The sequence below is a fragment of the Taeniopygia guttata genome, chromosome 28 (genome assembly GCF_048771995.1).
Source record: "Taeniopygia guttata chromosome 28, bTaeGut7.mat, whole genome shotgun sequence".
Classification (NCBI taxonomy): domain Eukaryota; kingdom Metazoa; phylum Chordata; class Aves; order Passeriformes; family Estrildidae; genus Taeniopygia; species Taeniopygia guttata.
Genome location: NC_133053.1, coordinates 1,604,600 through 1,624,744, shown reverse-complemented (window position 1 = coordinate 1,624,744; position 20,145 = coordinate 1,604,600). Strand labels below are relative to the sequence as shown.

Below are 20,145 nucleotides of genomic sequence, written 5' to 3'. Positions count from 1 at the left end.
CGGGACCCGGGGATGCTCCGCGCCCGCCCCGCGCCCGCCCCGGGGCCGCTCCCGGCCGGCTCGGAGGGTCGCGGCGGGGATGAACCTGCCCCGCCGCCCGGCCCCGGTGCGGTGCGGGCGCGGCGGGAGCGGCCCGGTCCTCCACGCTCCCAGCATGCCCCGCTCTCCCGCCCGCCTCTCCGGTCGGGGCACATGCTCGGTGCGTGGGGCCGGCCCGGTTTCCTCCCGGCCTCGTCAGCAGCGCGGGGCCTCCCGGCACCCCCGGTACTCCCGACATGGCCCCCCCGACAGGTACCGGCGGGATGGGGGCGCACGGGGAGCGCGGGGACACCGGGGAGAGCGGCTGAGGGGAGAGGGATGGGGCGGCAGCACCGGGCCGGGGGCGGCCCCCCAGGCCGGCCGGGGTCTCCTCTCCCCGCGGGTCACCTCTGTGCACGGCCCCGTCCCGAATAGCCGGCGGGGCACGGAGTCGGGTTTCGGGACCGGGAGGGGCGAGGAGCGGCCGCGAGATGATCCCGCCGCAAATTCCCGAGGGCCGCGCTCTCCCTGGAATGCTGTCCCCGAGCTGTCCCCGCCGCTGTCCCGCAGGGAATGTCGTGGACAGCCAGGCCCCGCGGCCCCTGGCCAGCCAGCTGCGCTGGGACCTGACGGCCGAGCAGATCGAGGCCATGGCCGCCGAGCTGACCGAGAGCACCAAGCTGGTGTACGACCGCGTGGGAGCCCAGGAGCGCGGAGAGGTCTCCTACGAGAGCACGCTGAAGGCTCTGGCGGACGTGGAGGTGGAATACACAGGTGGGTACACCGGGGGGTCGGGCTGGGGAGCTGTTCCTGCTGGCACAGGGTGGGATCGGGCTGGAGGGAGCTGTTCCTGCTGGCACAGGGTGGGATACAGGGATACACAGATGGGACCTGTGGGATTAGTGGGATCGGGCTGGAGGGAGCTGTTCCTGCTGGCACAGGGTGGGATTGGTGGGATTGGGCTGGGGGAGCTGTTCCTGCTGGCACAGGGTGGGATTGACCTGAGGGAGCTGTTCCTTAATGCACAGGGTGGGATACACAAGTGGGATCTGTGGGATTAGTGGGATCGGACTGGGGGAGCTGTTCCTGCTGGAAGAGGATGGGATACACAGTGGGATCTGTGGGATTAGTGGGATCGGGCTGGAGGGAGCTGTTCCTGCTGGAAGAGGGTGGGATTGGTGGGATTGAGCTGGAGGAAGCTGTTCCTACTGGCACAGGGTGGGATACACAAGTGGGATCTGTGGGATTAGTGGGATCAGGCTGGGGGAACTGTTCCTGCTGGCACAGGGTGGGATACACAGATGGGACCTGTGGGATTAGTGGGATTGGGCTGGAGGGAGCTGTTCCTGCTGGAAGAGGGTGGGATTGGGGGGATTGGGCTGGGGGAGCTGTTCCTACTGGCACAGGGTGGGATTGACCTGTGGGAGCTGTTCCTTAATGCACAGGGTGGGATACACAGGTAGGATCTGTGGGATTAGTGGGATCGAACTGGGGGAGCTGTTCCTGCTGGCACAGGGTGGGATTGGGCTGGAAGAAGCTGTTCCTGCTGGAAGAGGGTGGGATACAAAGGTGGGATTGGGCTGGAAGAAGCTGTTCCTGCTGGCACAGGGTGGGATTGGGCTGGGGGAGCTGTTCCTGCTGGAAGAGGGTGGGATTGGGCTGGGGGAGCTGTTCCTGCTGGAAGAGGGTGGAATACACAGTTGGGATACACAAGTGGGACACACCTTCCTCTTCCCGGCAAGGTGGGAGGCTCCGAGCTTGCCCAGGGAGGCTGTGGCTGCCTCATCCCTGGAAAGGTCCAAGGCCAGTTTGGGATAGTGCGAGATGTCCCTGTCCATAGCAGGGCTGAGCTTTGAGATAATTTCCAACCCATTCCACGATTATTAGGATTTTCGGAATTTTTTTTTAGCTCTGTGCTGTCACCTGCTTTTCTCTCCCTGTGGCTGCCAGCAGAATGTTGGTTTTATTCCCAGTTAATGTTGACACAGCCAGGAGCCGGCACAAAGAGCAGATTTGGAAAAGCAAATTAACCCAAGGCCAGCAGGAGCAGCCAAGTTCCCAAGGCTGTCCCAGCTTTCCTGTGTCACCAGTGGGAGCAGAGAAAAATCCAAAAAACTCTCACCTCCTTCCTCAATTTTCCCTGGGACAGTGGACAAATGTCTCTCCATGTGCCTTGTTTGCTGCTGGAATTTTTTGGGAGAGTCAATCCTGCTGGGATTTTTGGGAGGATATATCCTGCTGGAATTTTTTGGGAGAATAAATCCTGCTGGGATTTTTTTGGGAGGATAAATCCTGCTGTGATTTTTTTGGGAGAATCAATCCTGCTGGGATTTTTTGGGGAGGATAAATCCTGATGGGATTTTTTGGGAGAGTCAGTCCTGCTGGGATTTTTTGGGAGGATAAATCCTGCTGGGATTTTTTGGGGAGGATAAATCCTGCTGGGATTTTTTGGGACAGTCAGTCCCGCTGGGATTTTTTTGGGAGGGAAGTACCACAATGTGATAGCACCAAAACTGTGCAGTTTGGTGGCTTTCTGGATGATTATTTGCAGCAGGGGGACAATTCAGGTGGCCCCTCCTCGTGACACCTGGGCTGCTCCGTGTGCTCGAGCTGCCCCACCTGTCTGGGGCAGGGAGCAGCCTCGTCTTCCTCCTCTCCCAGTTCTTTTTTCCTAAAATAACAGGGAAAAAATAATAATTCCTCTTGCTCAGCAGGAGGAATGTTCACCTCAGCACGGCTGTCAGCACTTCCCTGGCTGAGCTGCTGCTGGGGGGAGAATCCAGGTGCCTGGAGAGCACCTGGAGTGCTGCTGGTGGAGCTTTTGCAGGGATAGCAGCAGGGAATGTTCTCCTTGCCTTCCCACGAGTGGAATTGCGTCAGGACAGGGCGCACCTGGGCCATGGTGGTTTTTTGGGAAGTGTCTGTGGGAAGGGATTGTCCCACTTTGAGCTTTAAAGGAGGCAGGGAATGCTGCTGCCATCGGGAATGATGGAATTCCTCCAGCTGGAAAAGAGCATCGAGTCCAACTCCTGGCCCTGCACGGGGCTCCCCAAACCTCCTGTGCTGCCACAGCTGGGGCAGAGCTGCTGGGGACTCACAGGCACAGAATTCCCATGGATTTTGGGAGGATTGTGGTGGGAATCCAGCAGGGTGGATGTGCTGGGCAGCAGGGAAGGGACCAAAGGGAGCAGGAGCCACATCCCACCTCTCTGCCCTGCAGTGTGTGGGCGGTGGGAAAGGCTCTGGGGCTGCCAGCCTGGCTCTGGGCGTGTGCTGGGACGTGGAGCCATCATCCCTGTCCCCTTTTCTCCCGCCAGTCCGTAGGAACATGCTGGACTTCCCCCAGCACGTGTCCCCCTGCAAGGCCACCCGCGCCGCCAGCACCGAGGCCGACAAGAAGCTCTCGGAGTTCGACGTGGAGATGAGCATGAGGCAGGACGTGTACCAGAGGATTGTGTGGCTCCAGGTGCGTCCCCTGCCGCCTGGAACCCCCTGGAATTCCAGCAGATCCTTGTCCCTCATCCCAGAGCTGAGAAGGGAACGATGCAGGAGTGGGGCGGCAGCACGGCGTGGGCACGGCAGAGCGGTCCAGCTCCAGTGAGGGGTGGGAAATTTGGGATTGAGGGCTCTGCCTCCACTCAGAGCTTTGATCTCCCCTTTGCCGAGGGGCTTTTGGTAAATCCAACGCACCTCAGTGGTGATCCCCCCCAAAATGCTGATGTGGCACAAAGGTGACATGTTTAAAGCAGTCTGGTGTCGGAATCTGTGATATTTAAATGATCCCAAGATTGTAAAAGTCTCTGTCTTTCAGCCCCGCTGCCAAAGCAGAAGCCATAATTGGTCTGTGCTGGTTTCAAGGGTGTTTATTCTGTTTATCTCTAACATGTTCTGCTGCCCTGCCGCAGCTCTGTCCTGCAGGGCAGCGTGTGGGGCTCTGCCCTCAGTGGGATGGTACAAACATTAAATACCACAAACTACCTGTGCTGGATTTACAATAACGTGCCAATATCTGTCACCTACGTTGGACAGTGTGTCCCCAGCCTGAACCAACAGAAAAATGCCAACACCACAGTGAAACATGGAGGGCATGAAGAAGGAGAAAAAGGACAAGGCACACCCAATTTCCTCCATCTTGTCCCCTTTGAACCCCTAATCTAGAATCCTAAAATTTTACTTTTGCACCCGTGCCACACTTAATTATTACTGATATCAAACACTCAGAGCTTGTAATTCATCCTGTAAGATTGAAAACTCTTTTCCATGGACAGAGATCACAGCCAGTGTCTCTGGGGGCTCTGTCCAGGGGGGTTCCTGACCCCTGCCAGGGTCCCAGGGCAGCCAGAGGGAAGCCCTGGATTCCCACAGCTTGGGAGGAACCCGTGCCCTGAGGTGACACAGGAACCTCTGCACTAAACCAAAGCCTTCCCTGGAGCTTTTCCATCTGCTGGTGTTCCCAGAACTCCCACTGGGAAGCAGCTTCCTGCAGCACCTGCTCCTGCAGCTCCCTGAGGAGGAGGAGTTGTTTTGTTTTGCAGGAGAAAGCAGAGAGTGCTTCCCTGAAGCCCGAGGCAAAGAGGTACCTGGAGAGGCTGATCAAGCTGGGAAAAAGGAACGGGCTCCACCTCCCTGAGGAGACACAGGAGGTGAGAGCACAGAGTTCCAAGATGGTTTGGGATGAAGGGACCTTAAAGCCCATCTTGCACCATCCCAGGTTGCTCCAAGCTCGCCTTGGATACTTCCAGGGAAGGGGCAGCCTCAGCTCCTCTGAGAAATCTGTGCCAGGGTCTCCCCACCCTCACAGGAAGGAATTTTTTCCTAATATCCCATCTAATCCTTCTTCCTGTCAGTCTGAATCCATTCCCTCCTCGTCCTGGCAGGGCTCAGGGCAGGGTCTGAGCTCAGGTTTGGGTTTTGCCCCCAATTCCGGTGTTTTTGGGTGATGCCTCCAGCCCTCCCTTTTTCCTTTCCGTTGAAAGGGTGATGTTCACAAAGTGGGGGTTGAGGAGTTCCTGGGAAGGGGAAATAGGGGAATTTGCACCAAATCCCCCTGTCCAAGGGCTGGAGTTGAGGTGAGGAGGCTGAGCTGCTCAGGGACCTCCATTTCTTACCATGCACCAGCAGAGGAGCTCAAAACTGGGTTAAAAGCAGAAGAAAATGGGAAATGAGGAGAGAGGAGGTCATTACTGCAGCACCTGCAGCTCCTGAAGCAGCAGGGGACAGGCAGGACCTTGCTGAGGCGGCTGATCCCTGCCAGGTGTGAGCCTGGAGAGCCTTTCCAGGCTGCTGCCTCACCATCATTAACTGTGCCCCTTTGGGCTGGGGCAGAGCCAAGTCCAGGCTCCGTGCTGGGCAGCTCAGCAGGGTGGGGACAGCCTGAGTGCCCCCCCACCCCCAGCTCTGACTTCTCTCCGATTTTTCTGCATTTTGAAGAAAATCAAAGCTATCAAGAAAAAGCTGAGCGTGCTGTGCATCGACTTCAACAAGAACCTCAACGAGGACACCACCTTCCTGCCCTTCTCCAGGGAGGAATTGGGTATGGAGTGCTCTGCTGGCAGGGCCCTGAGTGCCTGCACTGGATGATCCCAGAGCATTCCTGCAGAATCCTGGGTTCACCCTCAGCCCCTGCCTTGCTCTTTTCCCAGGGGGGCTCCCTGAGGACTTCCTGAACTCCCTGGAGAAGACAGAGGATGGGAAGCTGAAGGTCACCCTGAAGTACCCACACTACTTCCCCCTGCTGAAGAAGTGCTACGTGCCCGAGACCAGGAGGAAGGTGGAGGAGATGTTCAACTCCAGGTGCAAAGAGGTCGGTGGGACCCACCAGGGGATCTCCCCTGGGAGTTGTGTTTCTTCCCACACTGCTTCCCTTCTCCCCCGTGTGCTTCCCTCTCTGCCTTGCAGGAGAACTGCCTGATCCTGAAGGAGCTGGTGGACCTGAGGGCTCAGAAGGCCAATCTGCTGGGCTTCAGCACCCACGCCGACTTTGTGCTGGAGATGAACATGGCCAAGAGCAGCCGGACGGTGGCCACGTTCCTGGGTACGTGCTGGGGCCGAGCAGGGACGTCCTGGGCCGGGTGTGCTGCTCCGACCCCTGATCCCAGCCCTGCCTGGCTTCCCCAGATGAGCTGGCCCAGAAGCTGAAGCCCCTGGGGGAGAAGGAGCGGGCCGTGATCCTGGACCTGAAGAAGAAGGAGTGCGAGAAGCGCGGGCTGGACTTCGACAACCGCATCAACGCCTGGGACATGCGCTACTACATGAACCAGGTGGAGGAGACCAAGTACAGCGTGGACCAGAACCTGCTCAAGGAGTATTTCCCCATGCAGGTGGTCACCACGGGCCTCCTGGCCATCTACCAGGAGCTGCTGGGCCTCACCTTCCACCTGGAGGAGAAGGCTCAGGTGTGGCACGAGGACGTGCAGCTCTACACGGTGAAGGACGCGTCCTCCGGGGAGACCATCGGGAAGTTCTACCTGGACCTGTACCCACGGTGAGGCCTGGGGAGAGGGGAAATCGGGAGCAGGGCTGGGGCAAGGGGGAGCAGAGCCTGAGGAAGAGGAGATTCCTGCTCCCAGCTGTGTGGGGCAGAGGGAGTGCCACGTGCTGGGGCAGGGATGTCACCGAGGTGTCACCAAGGTGTCACCAGCGGGGTCACTGTGAGCTCCTCAGAGGACCACAACATGAGGAGGGGGAGGCCGTGGCTGTGTGTGGTTTTTGGAAGGATCCCCGAGCCTCCTGTCCCTCCCCAGGGAAGGGAAGTATGGACACGCCGCCTGCTTCGGCCTCCAGCCCGGCTGCCTCCTGCCGGACTCCAGCCGGCAAATCTCGGTGGCCGCCATGGTGGCCAACTTCACCAAGCCCACGCCGGACGCCCCTTCCCTGCTGCAGCACGACGAGGTGGAGACTTATTTCCATGAGTTTGGGCACGTCATGCACCAGCTGTGCTCTCAGGTGAGGCCTCCCTGCGCTGGCACAGGTTGGGGTTTTGACCCCAGCCCCTTTTTCCCTGGAATTCCGAGCCGGCCGTGTCCCCCAGGCGGAGTTTGCCATGTTCAGCGGGACACACGTGGAGCGGGACTTCGTGGAGGCCCCGTCCCAGATGTTGGAGAATTGGGTGTGGGAGAAGGAGCCGCTGCTGCGCATGTCCAGGCACTACAAGACCGGGAGCCCCATCCCGGATGAGCTGCTGGAGAAGCTCATTAAATCCCGGCAGGCAAACACAGGTGGGAGGGAATGGACGTGCCCTGGGTGTGGGGACAGCAAGGGGACACTCAGTGACGTGGCTGGGGACAGAAAGGCTTTTCCTTGCTCGCCGTGGTGCTGGGGGTTCTGAGGGGATGGTGGGAAGAGAGAGGGTGACGTGGCACACGAAAGGGACAAAGAGGTGCCACCCAGCCTGCCCTGCTGCCACCAGCCTTGGTGACACTCCTGCAGGCAGCATTCCAGCCTCAGTTTCCCTTCTCCTCATCCTTTTTTGGAACAGGGCTCTTCAACCTGCGCCAGATTGTCCTGGCCAAGGTGGACCAGGCGCTGCACACCCAGACCAAGGCTGACCCCGTGGAGGTGTTTGCCCAGCTCTGTGAAGAGGTGCTGGGTGTCCCTGCCACCCCAGGTACGGGGTGCCACCCTCCTGTCCCTCCTGCAGGGCTCAGCAGGTTCCTCTCGCGTGGGGATGGTTTCTGCTGGCTCCAGGAAAAGCAGGGCTGGAAAAGCCTGGAAAGTTCCTCCCTTTGTGCCCTGGGCTGTGAACACAGCACTGGAGAGGGGGATTTTCCATGGGGGAAATGACCCCTTGTTGAAGCATTTTTGAGAGAAAGAGGATGTGAGTTATGAGATTTGAGCTACTCCAGTCTAGGCCTCAGATTTGGGCCTGGTGAGGCCTTCAGGCCTCTGACGCAATTAGAAATTCAGAGCTTGTGGCGCAGATAGAAATAGTCTTAAGGTGTGATGGGGACCACTGGGCTGTCTGGGTGTGAATTAGTAAAGGTTTATAGTGTGAGGTTTAGGCCACTTTAAGGAAAAGGTAAACAATGTTAGTTTGCCAATCAGAGTGCCTTTGTTTTTGTAAACTATGTAGAAACTTATATAAACTACCATCTTATCTGGCATAAAGGGAGAACGTTTGATTAACCACATTGGTTCAGACCTGCGTTTGTCCTGTCCAGTTTTTCTGAGATTCCCTGGCTTTTCCCACCCTTGTGTCCCCTCAGGTACAAACATGCCGGCCACCTTCGGCCACCTGGCCGGGGGCTACGACGCCCAGTACTACGGCTACCTCTGGAGCGAGGTGTACTCCATGGACATGTTCCACACCCGCTTCAAGCAGGAGGGAATCATGAACTGCAAGGTAGGGAGAGTTTCTGCCTGCGTGCCCGGGGGGCGGGAGCCGGGCCGGGTGTCCCAGCGCCGTGTGTGCCCGCAGGTGGGCATGGATTACAGGAAGTGCATCCTGCATCCCGGCGGCTCCGTGGACGCGGCCGACATGCTGAGGAGGTTCCTGGGCCGGGAGCCCAAGCAGGACGCCTTCCTGGCCAGCAAGGGACTGAAGGTGGAGAGCAGCTCGGTGCCTTCGGCCTGAGGCGCTGCTGGGTCCTGGAAGGGGAAGCTCCTGCCCTGGCCTGGCTCCTGTCACCAAACAGCCCCGTGCCACCCCTGCCTGGCGCTGCCCCTCCAGGCTCCTGCTCCCAGCCCCTCCTGGCCTTTGGGAGCCGGGGCTCTGTGGTGACACAGAGGTGACCTGCCCTGGTCACCCCTATGGGGCTCTGGGTCACCCACACCAATTGGCTGAACTTTGAACCTGATTTCTGCACAAGGGTGAGTTTTTGGCCTGATTTGGAGCTTGGCAGGAGGGGGAGAGGAGTTCCCAAACTTGAATCTTTTGTTTTTAAATCCCTTCTCTTTTAAGAAACCTCGTTGTTGTTGTTGTTGTTGTTGCCACCTTGGCTTGGTTTGTGTCCCGGGACACACAGCTGTCACCAGGGCAGGGACAGTCCTGCTCTCCTCATCTTTGGGCAGCTCTTGGCTGTGCAGTGAAGATGGGGAGATCCCAGAGCTCAAAACCCACAGGGAATTGACTGGAACATCCTGCCCTGAGTCCCTCAGGGACCTTCCTGCCTGGCAGGGGGACAGAGGTGGCCGGTGCAGGTGTTCCAGAGCAGGGAATTTGGGGTGTTCCAGAGCAGGGAATTTGGGGTGTTCCAGAGCAGGGAATTTGGGGTGTTCCAGAACAGGGAATTTGGGGACGTGGCCTCTGTGTGCTGCCAGATGTCCCAGGGCCATCTCGAGGTCATCTTGGGGCCCCCCCAGGGCATTGGGGGGCTCAGGCCGTGGCAGCCGAGGGTGTTGCTGTTGCTGTCAGCTCCGAGGGGGCTGGGACAGGGCAGGGTTGTGTTTAGGACTGAAAACACCGAGCTGACAGCTTCAAACAACACAAATGCCGGGCTAAAAATACCCCGTGGGCTCCGTGCCAGGCCTTGAGCTGCCAGGAGGGACAGCAGCCAGCCCCGGGCTGTGCCACCTGCCCCAGGCTGTCCCCAGTGTCCCCAGAGCCTGCGTGGCACAGGGTGGTGTGGCACAAGGCTCCTGACCCCAGGGCAAAGGCTGCCTTTGCTCCCGGCTTGGGAAGGGTCTTGGGGCGCTTCCTCAGGGGCTGAGGAGCTTTGGGGGGAGCTGGGATTTGTGTCCCAGCCCTTCCAGCCTCTGTGCACTGCATGAGGCTCTCGGATTTCATTTGATTTGAGGGTTCTCAGATCCATCCCTGCCGCTCTGCCGTGGTTTGGGGACACGAGTGGCAGCGTGAGTGGCCCGGCTCACCGCCCCAGGCTGTTCCTTGTTCCCTCTCCTTTGTCACCAAAGGGACAAGGCTCCCCCCAGTGCAGACACAGTCGTTGCTGTCACCTCCCTCCCCCAGGCCCCTCTGGTGACAGGGGAAGGCCGGTGACAACCCCTGGGGTCTGGGAGTGGCTCCTTGGTGCTTGCTGGGGCCACCTCGAGCATCTTGTCCTTGTCCCTCCCTCCGTGTTTCAGGCCCGTGCTGCCCCTGGGTGTTTTTAGTGTCCTGTTTTACTGAGCTTTCATCGTTTTCTCCGACTCTTCTCTCCAGAGAGAGAGAGAAGTGAAGCTGAACAGGGAAACCACGCACTTTCCTCCCTCCTTCCCAGCCCACAGCTCCCTCTGTCCCCTCTCCGGTGTCCCCACTGACCTGGCACCTCTCCAGTCCCAGGAGCAGCACCGGGACATGGAGCTGCACCTCCCCATCCCCATCCCCATCCCCATCCCAGGCTGGCAGGGAAGAGAGCTCCTTTTTATTTTGGGGTTTGGATTTCAGGCTTGTTTTTTCCCGTTAAGCATTTTAAGGGCAAACTGGTGTGTGTGTGTGTGTGTGTGTGTGCACCGTTCGTACCGGTCACGTCCCACCCCGCTTGTTTCCATGACTGGATTTTAGACGGTTCCCAGCACTAATAAAGGTTTTCCTCCGTGGAAATTCGGGCTCAGGTGCTTTGGGGAGGGGCCGGGACACAGCCACAGCACCGCAGCCCCCTCAGGATCCGGCACAGGGGCTCCTGTCCCACGAAGATGGGCACGGAGTGGCAGGCGCGGGGTGGCAGCGTGCGGGGTGTGAAACCCTGGGGAGGGACAGGCGGTGACCCCCCCGTGTGCCTCAGTGTCCCCCGTGTCCCCCGTGTCCCCCGGCCCCACACCTGGGTGAGGAAGGGGTGGCCCAGCAGCCCCGCCGGGCTGGGCCGTGCCGCGGGGTCGGGGTGCAGCATGAGGGCGATGAGGGCGCGGGCACCGGGGGAGAGCTGCGGGGGCAGCGGGTACCGAGCGCTGCGGATGCGCCGGTACAGCTCCTGCCGGTGGCGGGCCTCGAACGGGGCGTGGCCGGTCAGCGCCGTGTACCTGGGGAGGCCGGCCGGGAGCGTCCCTGGGCTCCTCCTGCAGTGTCGCTGTCCCTCCAGGCTCTCCATCCTCCCTCCATCACCCCTCATGCCACCCTCCATCTCCCCTCATCCTCCCTCCATCACCCCTCTTCTTCCTTTCAGTGTGCCTGTCCTCCTCCTGACCCCCCTGTCCCCCCTCCAGCCTCTCCATCCTTCTTCCAGCTCTGCTGTCCTCCTTCCATCTCCCCGAATCCTCCCTCCATTTCCCCTTATCTCACCCTCCCTCCATCTCCCCTCATCCTCCCTCCATCTCCCCGAAACCTCCCTCTAGTTCCCCTTATCCCACCCTCCCTCCATCTCCCCTCATCCTTTCTCCATCACCCCTCATGCTCCCTCCATCTCCTCTTATCCCACCCTCTCTCCATCTCCCCTCATCCGTTCTCCATCTCCCCTCTCCCTCTCCCCTCTCCCTCTCCCCTCTCCCCTCTCCCCTCTCCCTCTCCCTTCTCCCCTCTCCCCTCTCCCCTCTCCCTCTCCCTTCTCCCCTCTCCCTTCTCCCCTCTCCCCTCTCCCTCTCCCTCTCCCTCTCCCCTCTCCCCTCTCCCTCTCCCTCTCCCTCTCCCCTCTCCCTCTCCCCTTTCCCTCCCTCTCCCTCTCCCTCTCCCTCTCCCTCTCCCCTCTCCCTCTCCCCTTTCCCTCCCTCTCCCTCTCCCTCTCCCTCTCCCTCTCCCCTCTCCCTCTCCCCTTTCCCTCCCTCTCCCTCTCCCTCTCCCTCTCCCTCTCCCTCTCCCTCTCCCCTTTCCCTCCCTCTCCCTCTCCCTCTCCCTCTCCCTCTCCCTCTCCCTCTCCCTCTCCCCTCTCCCTCTCCCCTCTCCCTTTCCCCTCCCTCCCTCTCTCACAGGGCACAGCCCAGGGCCCAGATATCCGCGGGTCCCGCGTGTCCCCTGCGCTCCAGCACCTCCGGGGCCAGGTGACTGGGTGTCCCGCAGAGCGCCCTGAGTTGTGGGGACAGGAGAGGTGACCCCTGGGGACACGGGCAGGGTGAACCCCCTCCGTGCAGCCCCCCAGGCCCCCTCACCCCCAGCGCCGCCCGGGCGGTGCCGCCCGCCGTGCCAGCCCCAGGTCCGCGATCTTCACCCGCATCCGCTCCGTCAGCAAGAAGTTACCTGCGGAGGGGGGGACGGTGTCACCCTCGGCCACCTCGGGTCGCCCCCCCGGTGCCTGGGTCAGCCCCGGTCCCCGCACGCACTCAGTTTGAGGTCCCGGTGCACGAGGCCGTGGCCGTGCAGGTACCGGAGCCCCGAGAGCAGCTGCCGCAGGTAGAAGCGCACCTCCGGCTCCGTCAGGCGGCCCCGCGCCCGCAGCACGCCGGCCAGGGACTGGGGACAGCGACAGCCAGAAGGGATTGGGGACAGTGACAGCCAGGAGGGACTGGGGACAGTGAAAGGGGACACGGGACACAGGGAGCGGGGCAGGGACTGGGGACAGGGACAGCCAGGAGGGACTGGGGACAGTGACAGCCAGGAGGGACTGGGGACAGTGACAGGGGACACGGGACACAGGGAGCGGGGCAGGGACTGGGGACACAGCGACAGCGGCTGCGACAGCGGCAGGGACTGGGGACAATGAGGGGTGACACGGGACAGGGACTGGGGACACAGCGACAGCGGCTGCGACAGCGGCAGGGACTGGGGACAGAGGCTGAGACAGCCAGGAGGGACTGGGGACAATGAAGGGGGACCCGGGACAGAGGGACAGGGACAGGGGATGATGGAGGGACAGGGACTGGGACAGAGCGAGGCACCAGGCTGGGCCCTGCTGAAGTCCCGGCCTGAGGGTGCTCAGTTTTGGGGTTTAGGGGCTCAATTTCGGGGTTCGGGGGCTCAATTTCAGGGTTCAGAGGCTCTGTTTTGGGTTGTAGGGGCTCAGTTTCAGGGTTAAGGGGCTCAGTTTTGGGGTGCAGAATTTCAGAGTTCAAGGGCTCGGTTTTGGGGTTCAAGGGCTCTGTTTCGGGGTTCCAGGGCTCTGTTTCGGGGTTCCAGGGCTCGGTTTTGGGGTTCCAGGGCTCGGTTTCGGGGTTCCAGGGCTCGGTTTCGGGGTTCAAGGGCTCGGTTTCGGGGTTCCAGGGCTCGGTTTCGGGGTCCCAGGGCTCGGTTTCGGGGTGCAGCTCTCACCCCCCGGCTGCAGAGCTCCAGCAGCAGGCAGAGGTGGCCGCGGTCGGTGAAGTGCCCGTGCAGGCGCACGATGTGCCGGTGCCGCAGGCGACGCTGCAGCTCCAACTCCCGCTCCACCTGCACCGACAGGAGCCCGGCAGCCCCGGCGGGACCCTCGGGGACCGGGGACCCCCCCCAGCACACACCCCGCGGGGACGGGAACCCCCCCAGACACGCGGGGAGGGGCACGGACGGGCTCTGCGGGGACCCACGGGCGCTGTCCCCTCTCCCCGGGGAGTGTCCCCCCGGACTCACCCGGTCCCCGGTGCCCGCCGCGGCCAGCCGGGCTCGCGGGATGACCTTCGCCGCATAGAGCCGCCCGCTGGTCACCTCTGTCACCTGGTAGCAGCGGCCGAAGGTGCCCTGCGAGTGACCCCGTGAGAACGGGGGGACAGGAGAGGGTCCCGGGGCTTGGGGTGCCCACCCAGGTGCCCCTCCCCGTGGGGCAAGGACCGCCAGGGATCAGAGCGGCTGGGGGTCAGTCCTGTGCCTCAGTTTCCCCTTCCCCAGAGGGGATGGGGTGGGTCCCCCTTGGATCGGGACATCTCGGGGACCCCCCTGGGGGAGGGGGTGTGGATGTGTGACCTCCCCCACCCCCGGGTGCCCAGCGGGGAGGGGGCTCGGGGGCAGCTCAGGGGATTTACCTCTCCCAGGAGCCGTCCCCGCTTGTAGAGGGTCCCGCTGCCCTCGTCGCGGAGGTACCAGCCGGGGGTGGGCTCAGCCCCTGCGCTGCCCGGGACCATCCTGCCCGCTCTGCCCGGCACCGGGGACACCCCCCGGGACACCCGCACCCCGGCACTGTAACCCCTTCCGCTCCGGGCTCTGGGTGCCCATGGCGCCCAGGGGTGCTGCGTGCCCCTCCCGCACCCAACACCCACCGCTCCGGCCCCCCGAGCCCCCCCAGAAAACCCCGATCATGAAGCGGAGACCCCCGCGGGGGTCGCGGCCCTCGGGGATGCCCAGCACAGGGGGGTCCCGGCTCGGGATCCGACCGCGCCCGGAGCTCCTGGTGCCTTTTCCCCTCGGCCGCTGGGGCTGAGGGGGGTCCCGGGGGGCGCTGATGTCGCTGTGCAGCACCCCCGCCCCCCCGGGACGCCACTAGCCCCCCCCCGACCGCCGGAGCTCCGGGCCCCCAAGGGTTAACGGGCGGCCGGGGAGGGCTGGGCGCACCTTTGGGGCTGGATATTAATAACGCGGCGGGGAGGGACGGGCGGCGAACGGGGAGGGTGGGGGGGGGAAGCCTCGCCCGGCCCCCCCGGAGCTGCGCAGGCGATGCCCGCTCGCCCCGGGACCCCCCCGCCCGCCGCCGCCGGGACGCCGAACCGGGACTGAACCGCCGCGGACGAGGGGCGGCATGGCCGGGGGGGCCCGTGAGGGCGGCTCGGACCCCCGCGGGGCACCCCAGGGTGCTGGGTAAGCTCCTGATTTCTGCTTTAACCCTCGCGACCCCCCCCACCCCCCATCCCCGGAGCTCCTGTGGGGAAACTGAGGCACGCGGTGCCCCCCGCGCTGCCAGCGGGGTCTGGGTGGGCATCACCCACCCGGCATCGCCCGAGCCTCGGCGGGGTCCGCACGCTCCCAAACCCCCCTGGAGCGGCAGCAGCGCGACCCCCCCGCCCCTTTCCGTGTCCTGCTGGGGAGACTCAGAGCCGGGGGCTGCCGGTGGCCACCCGCGACCCCCCGGTCGCCGTGGGAGCTGCGCGGCGGGACGGAACCGGCTCGGCCGGGGGATTCCCCGACACGGGGATGGGACCCCGGCACCCCCCGCACCTCCCGGCACCTCCCGCACCCCCGGGCTGGGCGCTTTGGGGTGCTGCAGGATCGTGCGCTGTGGGGCGTGGGGGCCTCCCGCTGCCCCCCAGCCGGGTGGGTGCTCGCCCCACGGCGGGGCCGGATCCGGTGCGGGGAGCGACGCGGAGCCCCGGCGTGCAGGTCTGGTCCTGCCCCGGCAGGCAGCGATCCCGGCCCGGCGCCCGCCGCGGGGCCCCGGGGGCGGCGGGGCCGTCGCCCGTCCCGGGGCTGCGTGGGCACGCGTGGGGGACACGGCGTCACCCAGCCTGTGTCACCACCCAGCATCGCTGTCCCCCAGCCGCCCGTCCCCGCTGGTGGCACCAGACCCCACATCCCCGCCCTGGGGACCCTCGGCTGGGTCTGGGTTTGGCCCCCCCCTCACCCCCGTGCCCCTCGCTGGAGTTCCCGGGGGCACCTCGGTGGTGATGCTGGGCTGGGGGACACCCCGGTGCCACCCCCCTGTCCCTGTCCCTGTCCCTGTCCCTGTCCCTGTCCCTGGTGGGCTCAGGGCTCTCTGCTCCGCAGGTCCTGGCGGCTGCTGCTGCTGGCCTGGCTCAGCCTGGTGGGCACGGCACAGGTGAGGGGTCTGGGGGGCAGCTGGGGGGACACACGGTGGCACCCCGGGGCTCCTTCACCCCACCTCCAGCGCTGCCCATCACCTTCCTCACGCAGGAGCCAGCCCTGGGGACACCAGCGAGGGTCCCCGAGCCCCCAGCCCCTGCTCGGCCCCAGGGGACCTGGGGGTCCTGGGGACCCTGGAGCTCCTGCTCCAGCTCCTGTGGGGACGGCGTCGCCCTGCGCAGCCGGAGGTGCCTGCGGTGAGTGGGGGACAGCACAGACCCCCCCGGGGTGTCCCCAGCTCCCAAAGCCCATGGCATGGCCTTGCCACCCCCTCGGGTGGCCCTGGACCCGCAGCAGCGCCCCAGGCCTGGTGCCAGGGCCATCCCAAGGGATGGGGGACGCTGTGGGGGCGGCTCGGTGGCACCCACCTGGAGCTGGGGGTGGCTGTGGGGGACACGGGGGGACACGGGGGGACACACACTGCCGCTGTGCCCGCAGGAGCAGCGAGGAGCAGCCGTGCACGGGGGACCCGCGGCAGTACCGGCTCTGCCAGCTCCCGGTGAGTGCCGCGGCACCGACGTGCCCGTCCCCGGTCCCCGTGGCGGTCCCCGGCTCCATCCCGGTGCTCCCACAGGGCTGCCCCGGTGGCTCCGTGCCCTTCCGGGCCATGCAGTGCTCCCTCTACGACAACCGGCCCGTCCTGGGCTCCTCCGCCCGCTACCGCTGGGTGCCCTTCCACGGAGGTGAGTCCCGGGCTGCTGCCGGTCCCCGGGGGCTCCCACCCGGCCTGGGCATCACCCCAATCCCTTCCCCCCTGCTCTGGCAGCCCCCAACCTGTGTGACCTCAACTGCCTGGCCGAGGGGCACAACTTCTACTACAGCTTCGGCCGGGTGCTGGACGGGACCCGCTGCAGCCCCGGCTCCCCGGAGCTGTGCGTCGGTGGGCGCTGCCTGGTGGGTGCACACGGGGCTGGGACCCCCCCCAGAACCCCCAGAACCCCCAGAACCCCCAGTCCCGGGCTGGCCGCGCTGAGGGGATGTCTGGGCTCCCCACAGAGCGTGGGCTGTGACGGGATCCTGGGCTCACGCCCCGACGCCTGCGGCCACTGCAGCCACGGCTCGTGTGTCCTCATCCACCGGCTGTTCCAGGGCTCGGACCCCTCCTCCGGTGAATGAACCATTGCCCCGGCCCCCTCCATGGGTGAATGCTTTGGCTCTTGGCTCCCCTGTCCTCCTGTCCCCATCCGTGTCCCCAGGGCATCGCCTGGGTGCCCCGTCCCATGTCCCATCCCCTGTCCCGTCCCCTCTGCTCCTCTCCCATCCTGAGGGTCTCTGGTCCCTCCCTGGGACGGGCACTCGGAGCAGCCCCTTCACTTGGGGGGGATTAACTCCTTGCAGAGGGGTCACTCCTGGGGTGTGGGGGGTCTGTGATGTCCCCAGGGGTGTCTGGGGTACTGGGGGCACCCAGAGTCCCTGATGGGCCCAGCTGGGTCAATGCCCCAGGCCCAGGTCCCCTCTGTGCCCTGTCCCCTCCCTCTCTGTCCCCCCGCGGTGCCCCCGGGGCCTGCCCAGGCTCTGCTCTGACCTTCCCCCCCACAGGATATTTGGGATATGTGAATGTGACCAAGATCCCGGCCGGGGCCACCCACATCAAGGTGACGGACAGGAGCCGCAACTATCTGGGTAGGACGTGAACTGCCTCCATCCCAGTCGCTCCCAGTCCCTCCCAGTCCCTCCCAGTCGCTCCCAGTTGACCCAGGCTGGTGCCAGCTGTGTGTGCGGGCAGGGCAGGGCAGGGGTGGCCGTGTCACGCCGTGTCACGCCGCGCTCTCCCATGTTTGTCCCATGTCGTGCCGCTCCCTCCCCTCCCCTCCCTCGGATGCTGTTTTGAGCATCGCGGGGTCAGTGAACTCGCAAAGCGCTCGGGGCGATTTTCCAGAGGCCGCGGCCGCGCTTTTGGGAAGGGCTGAGCTGGAGCGGGGCCAGGACAGGGACCTCCATCCCCACCCCTGTCCCCTTTCCCGTGCAGCTGGAGCCTCTTCCCCCATCCCAGCGGGCTCGGGGGGCTCGGGGCTGCCTTTGCACACCAGGGTTTGGCTGTGCCTCGGGCCCGCAGCCAAGATCCAACAGGAACGCGGATTCCCGCATTCCCGGAGCCCCGAGCGCGGCTCCCCGGCCCACGCTGCCCTCCGCGCCGGGAGAGGCCTCCGGTGGGGAACCGGCCGGGGGTGCGGGGCCGTGCGGGGCTCGGTTTGCCGGAGCCGCTCCCTCCCGCAGCGCTGATGGCGAGCGACGGGCGCTACGTCCTGAACGGGGACCGGACCATCGCCTGGCCCGGGCCCTACGAGGCCGCCGGAACCCTCCTGACCTACAGCCGGACCCCCGATGGCACCGAGAGCCTGGAGGCGGCCGGACCCACCCGCGAGGACCTGCAAGTGATGGTGCGGGCAGGGGGACGCGCATCGGGGACCGCCACCCCCGCTGCCACCGCCCCTCCCAGCCCGGCTCGTGTCCCCCCGCCCCACCCCACCAGGTGCTGCTGCAGGAGCCCAACCCCGGCATCGAGTACCAGTTCTGGCTGCCCCGCGGGCACCCCCAGCTCGGCCGCGGGGACAGCAGCGCCCTGCGGCAGCCCCAGCCCCGGGGAGCCGGCAGCCCCCCGCCCCCGGAGCCCTCCCCACGGCCCGGGGGCTCTGCCACGGAGCCACCGCCGAGGAGCCCCCCTGGCCCGAGCCAGGACGGGGCTACCGCAGGTACAGCCTCGGGGGTCCCCGCAGCCCCCCGCGCCCCTGCTGGGAGATGGGGACCCTAAAAACGACCCTAAAAGCCCTGGCCAGGGCTCTCAGGAGTCCCTCTCTGGGGTGTGGACCCTCAGCCTCCCCTCCCAAAGTTGCATGAGGGGGGTTTGGGGGGTCAGGGGTCCCCTCTGCCCCCTCAATTGCTGCAGCTTTATCCCCGCAGGGCGCTGCGGGAGGTGCCGCCCGCCCAAGGGGCGCTCCCAGCGCATCCGGCACTTCTGCCAGAGCGACTTCGGTGAGCCCGGGAGGGGCTGGGGACGGTGTCGGGGGCGGGACAGGGCTGGGGACATTGCCGGGGACAGTGCCAGGAGCGGGAAGGAGCTCAGGGCGATGCCAGAGGTGATGCCGGGGGTGGAAGGGGGCTCAGAATGATGCCAGGGATGATGAGAGGGATGGGAAGGGGCTCAGCGCCATGCCGGGGATGGGAAGAGACTTTGGGGTGACGCCAGAGGCGATGCCCCGCGTGGGAAGGGGCTCAGGGGTGCCCCATTATTCCCCACGCAGTGTTCCACGGGCGGATCCTGGCACGGCGCGTGGTGGGGCGGGAGACGCGCTACGAGGTGGAGGTGAAGACTCGGTACCGGCAGCGCTTCCCGCTGGTGGCCCGGGAGTACCTGTGGGTGCCCAGCACCTGTGGGTGCCCCACGCTGAGCGAGGGCGGCGAGTACCTGCTGATGGCGCGGCGCCACGTTAACCACGAGCACACCCTGAACCGCATCCTGCTGCAGGAGCGCGGCTACGCCCGGCCCTGGACGCCCCGCGAGGCCCGTTTGGTGCGGGAGGCGGCCCCGCACTGCCCCCGGCCCCCCTGAGCCCGCCCCGGGACGGGACCCCACGCGCGAACCGGCTGCTCCCGCCGGGCACCGAACCCTTCCCGTGCCCCCTCCCCGCAGAGGAGCCCCCGCCCATCTCGCCGTCCTTGGGGTGGAGGGAGGGGGGGATGGTAATTTATTATTATTTTTGCAGAAAATAAATCGTTTATCCCCTCACTGGCCGCGTGTCCCTTCCCGCCTGGCCTGGTGACAGCCCAGGGGGTCCTCCCATTTCAGGGGGTCCCCTCTTTGTCCCCACGAGCAGGGGGTCACCTCCGTGTCCCTACATTTCAGGGGGTCCCCTCTGTCCCCACGAGCAGGGGGTCCCCTCCGTGTCCCTACATTTCAGGGGGTCCCTTCTGTGTCCCCACTAGCAGGGGGGTTCCGCCGTGTTCCTACATTTCAGGGGGTCCCCTCTGTGTCCCCACACTTCAGGAGGTCCCCTCTGTGTCCCCACGAGCAGGAGGTCCCCTCTGTGTCCCTACATTTCAGAGGGTCCCCTCTGTGTCCCTACGAGCAGGGGGTCCCCTCTGTGTCCCCACGAGCAGGGGGTCCCCTCCGTGTCCCCGCGCTGAGCCCCAGGAGCAGCTCCCACCCGGCGCAGCGTGTCCCTGTCCCCATGGCCCCGTGCCAGGCTCTGCCTGCCGGGGTCGGGGACCTCCCGCTTATCTCCCTTCCGGCGGAGCCGAGCGTGTCCCCCACCCGTGCCAGAGCCCCCCCGCCCGTAACCCAACCCTCGGGCTGGTGGCGGCCACCGCGGGGCCCCTGTGGGGACAGGAGGGGACCGGGGGCGCTGGGGGCACCCCGGGGGCTTCTCCCGCTCGGGGCTCCCTCGGGGTGGGCTTGGGGCTGGTGGCAGGAAAAGCTGAGCCTTCCCAGCTGGTGCAGCTGGGGACTGTCCCCAAATTTGGGCTCTGGGGTGTCCCGAGTGGCAGCTGCCAGCCCAGGAAGGTCCTTGTCACATCGGGTGACAGAAATGAGCCCCGGGACCGGCTGGGGGGCGGCAGAACGGAGCCCCAGCTGGTCCCGGTAAAGTCTGAGTGATTCCAGGTGCTCCGGAGCGATTCGGGCTGCAAAG

At 64.9% G+C, this 20,145-nt stretch overlaps 3 protein-coding genes across 7 annotated transcripts; 2 read left to right on the top strand and 1 right to left on the bottom strand.

The window, feature by feature from the left end:
• Positions 1-56: 56 nt before the first annotated feature.
• On the top strand, positions 57-10,495 carry THOP1 (thimet oligopeptidase 1). The gene is made up of 13 exons (XM_030257158.4): positions 57-291; positions 589-792; positions 3,336-3,484; positions 4,554-4,661; positions 5,449-5,551; positions 5,661-5,821; positions 5,917-6,052; positions 6,136-6,502; positions 6,762-6,963; positions 7,049-7,235; positions 7,496-7,624; positions 8,223-8,359; positions 8,435-10,495. Exons 1-13 carry the CDS (start codon positions 276-278, stop codon positions 8,588-8,590), a joined length of 2,055 nt encoding a protein of 684 aa, XP_030113018.4. The 5' UTR covers positions 57-275; the 3' UTR covers positions 8,591-10,495.
• PLK5 (polo like kinase 5 (inactive)) lies at positions 10,295-14,305 on the bottom strand. Of its 4 annotated transcripts, XM_072919470.1 has the most exons (8): positions 13,750-14,294; positions 13,361-13,468; positions 13,067-13,183; positions 12,142-12,271; positions 11,971-12,058; positions 11,792-11,887; positions 10,713-10,911; positions 10,295-10,637 (listed from the first exon to the last, which is right to left on the bottom strand). In XM_072919470.1, the coding sequence occupies exons 1-8, from the start codon at positions 13,846-13,848 to the stop codon at positions 10,503-10,505; spliced, it is 972 nt and encodes a 323-aa protein (XP_072775571.1). In that variant the 5' UTR covers positions 13,849-14,294; the 3' UTR covers positions 10,295-10,502. The 4 variants fall into 4 exon arrangements, with proteins under 4 accessions (XP_072775571.1, XP_072775569.1, XP_072775572.1 ...); XM_072919468.1 differs by having other exon boundaries at positions 13,067-13,468; positions 13,750-14,298; XM_072919471.1 differs by lacking the exon at positions 13,067-13,183 and having other exon boundaries at positions 13,750-13,988.
• A 140-nt stretch (positions 14,306-14,445) lies between these two features.
• ADAMTSL5 (ADAMTS like 5) lies at positions 14,446-19,244 on the top strand. 2 transcript variants are annotated; one of them, XM_030256992.4, is made up of 12 exons: positions 14,446-14,518; positions 15,422-15,473; positions 15,569-15,714; positions 15,956-16,016; positions 16,092-16,200; positions 16,284-16,411; positions 16,514-16,625; positions 17,057-17,140; positions 17,735-17,898; positions 17,991-18,210; positions 18,419-18,490; positions 18,760-19,244. In XM_030256992.4, exons 1-12 carry the CDS (start codon positions 14,460-14,462, stop codon positions 19,065-19,067), a joined length of 1,515 nt encoding a protein of 504 aa, XP_030112852.4. In that variant the 5' UTR covers positions 14,446-14,459; the 3' UTR covers positions 19,068-19,244. The 2 variants fall into 2 exon arrangements, with proteins under 2 accessions (XP_030112852.4, XP_072775568.1); XM_072919467.1 differs by having other exon boundaries at positions 18,405-18,490; positions 18,760-18,965.
• Positions 19,245-20,145: the final 901 nt, after the last annotated feature.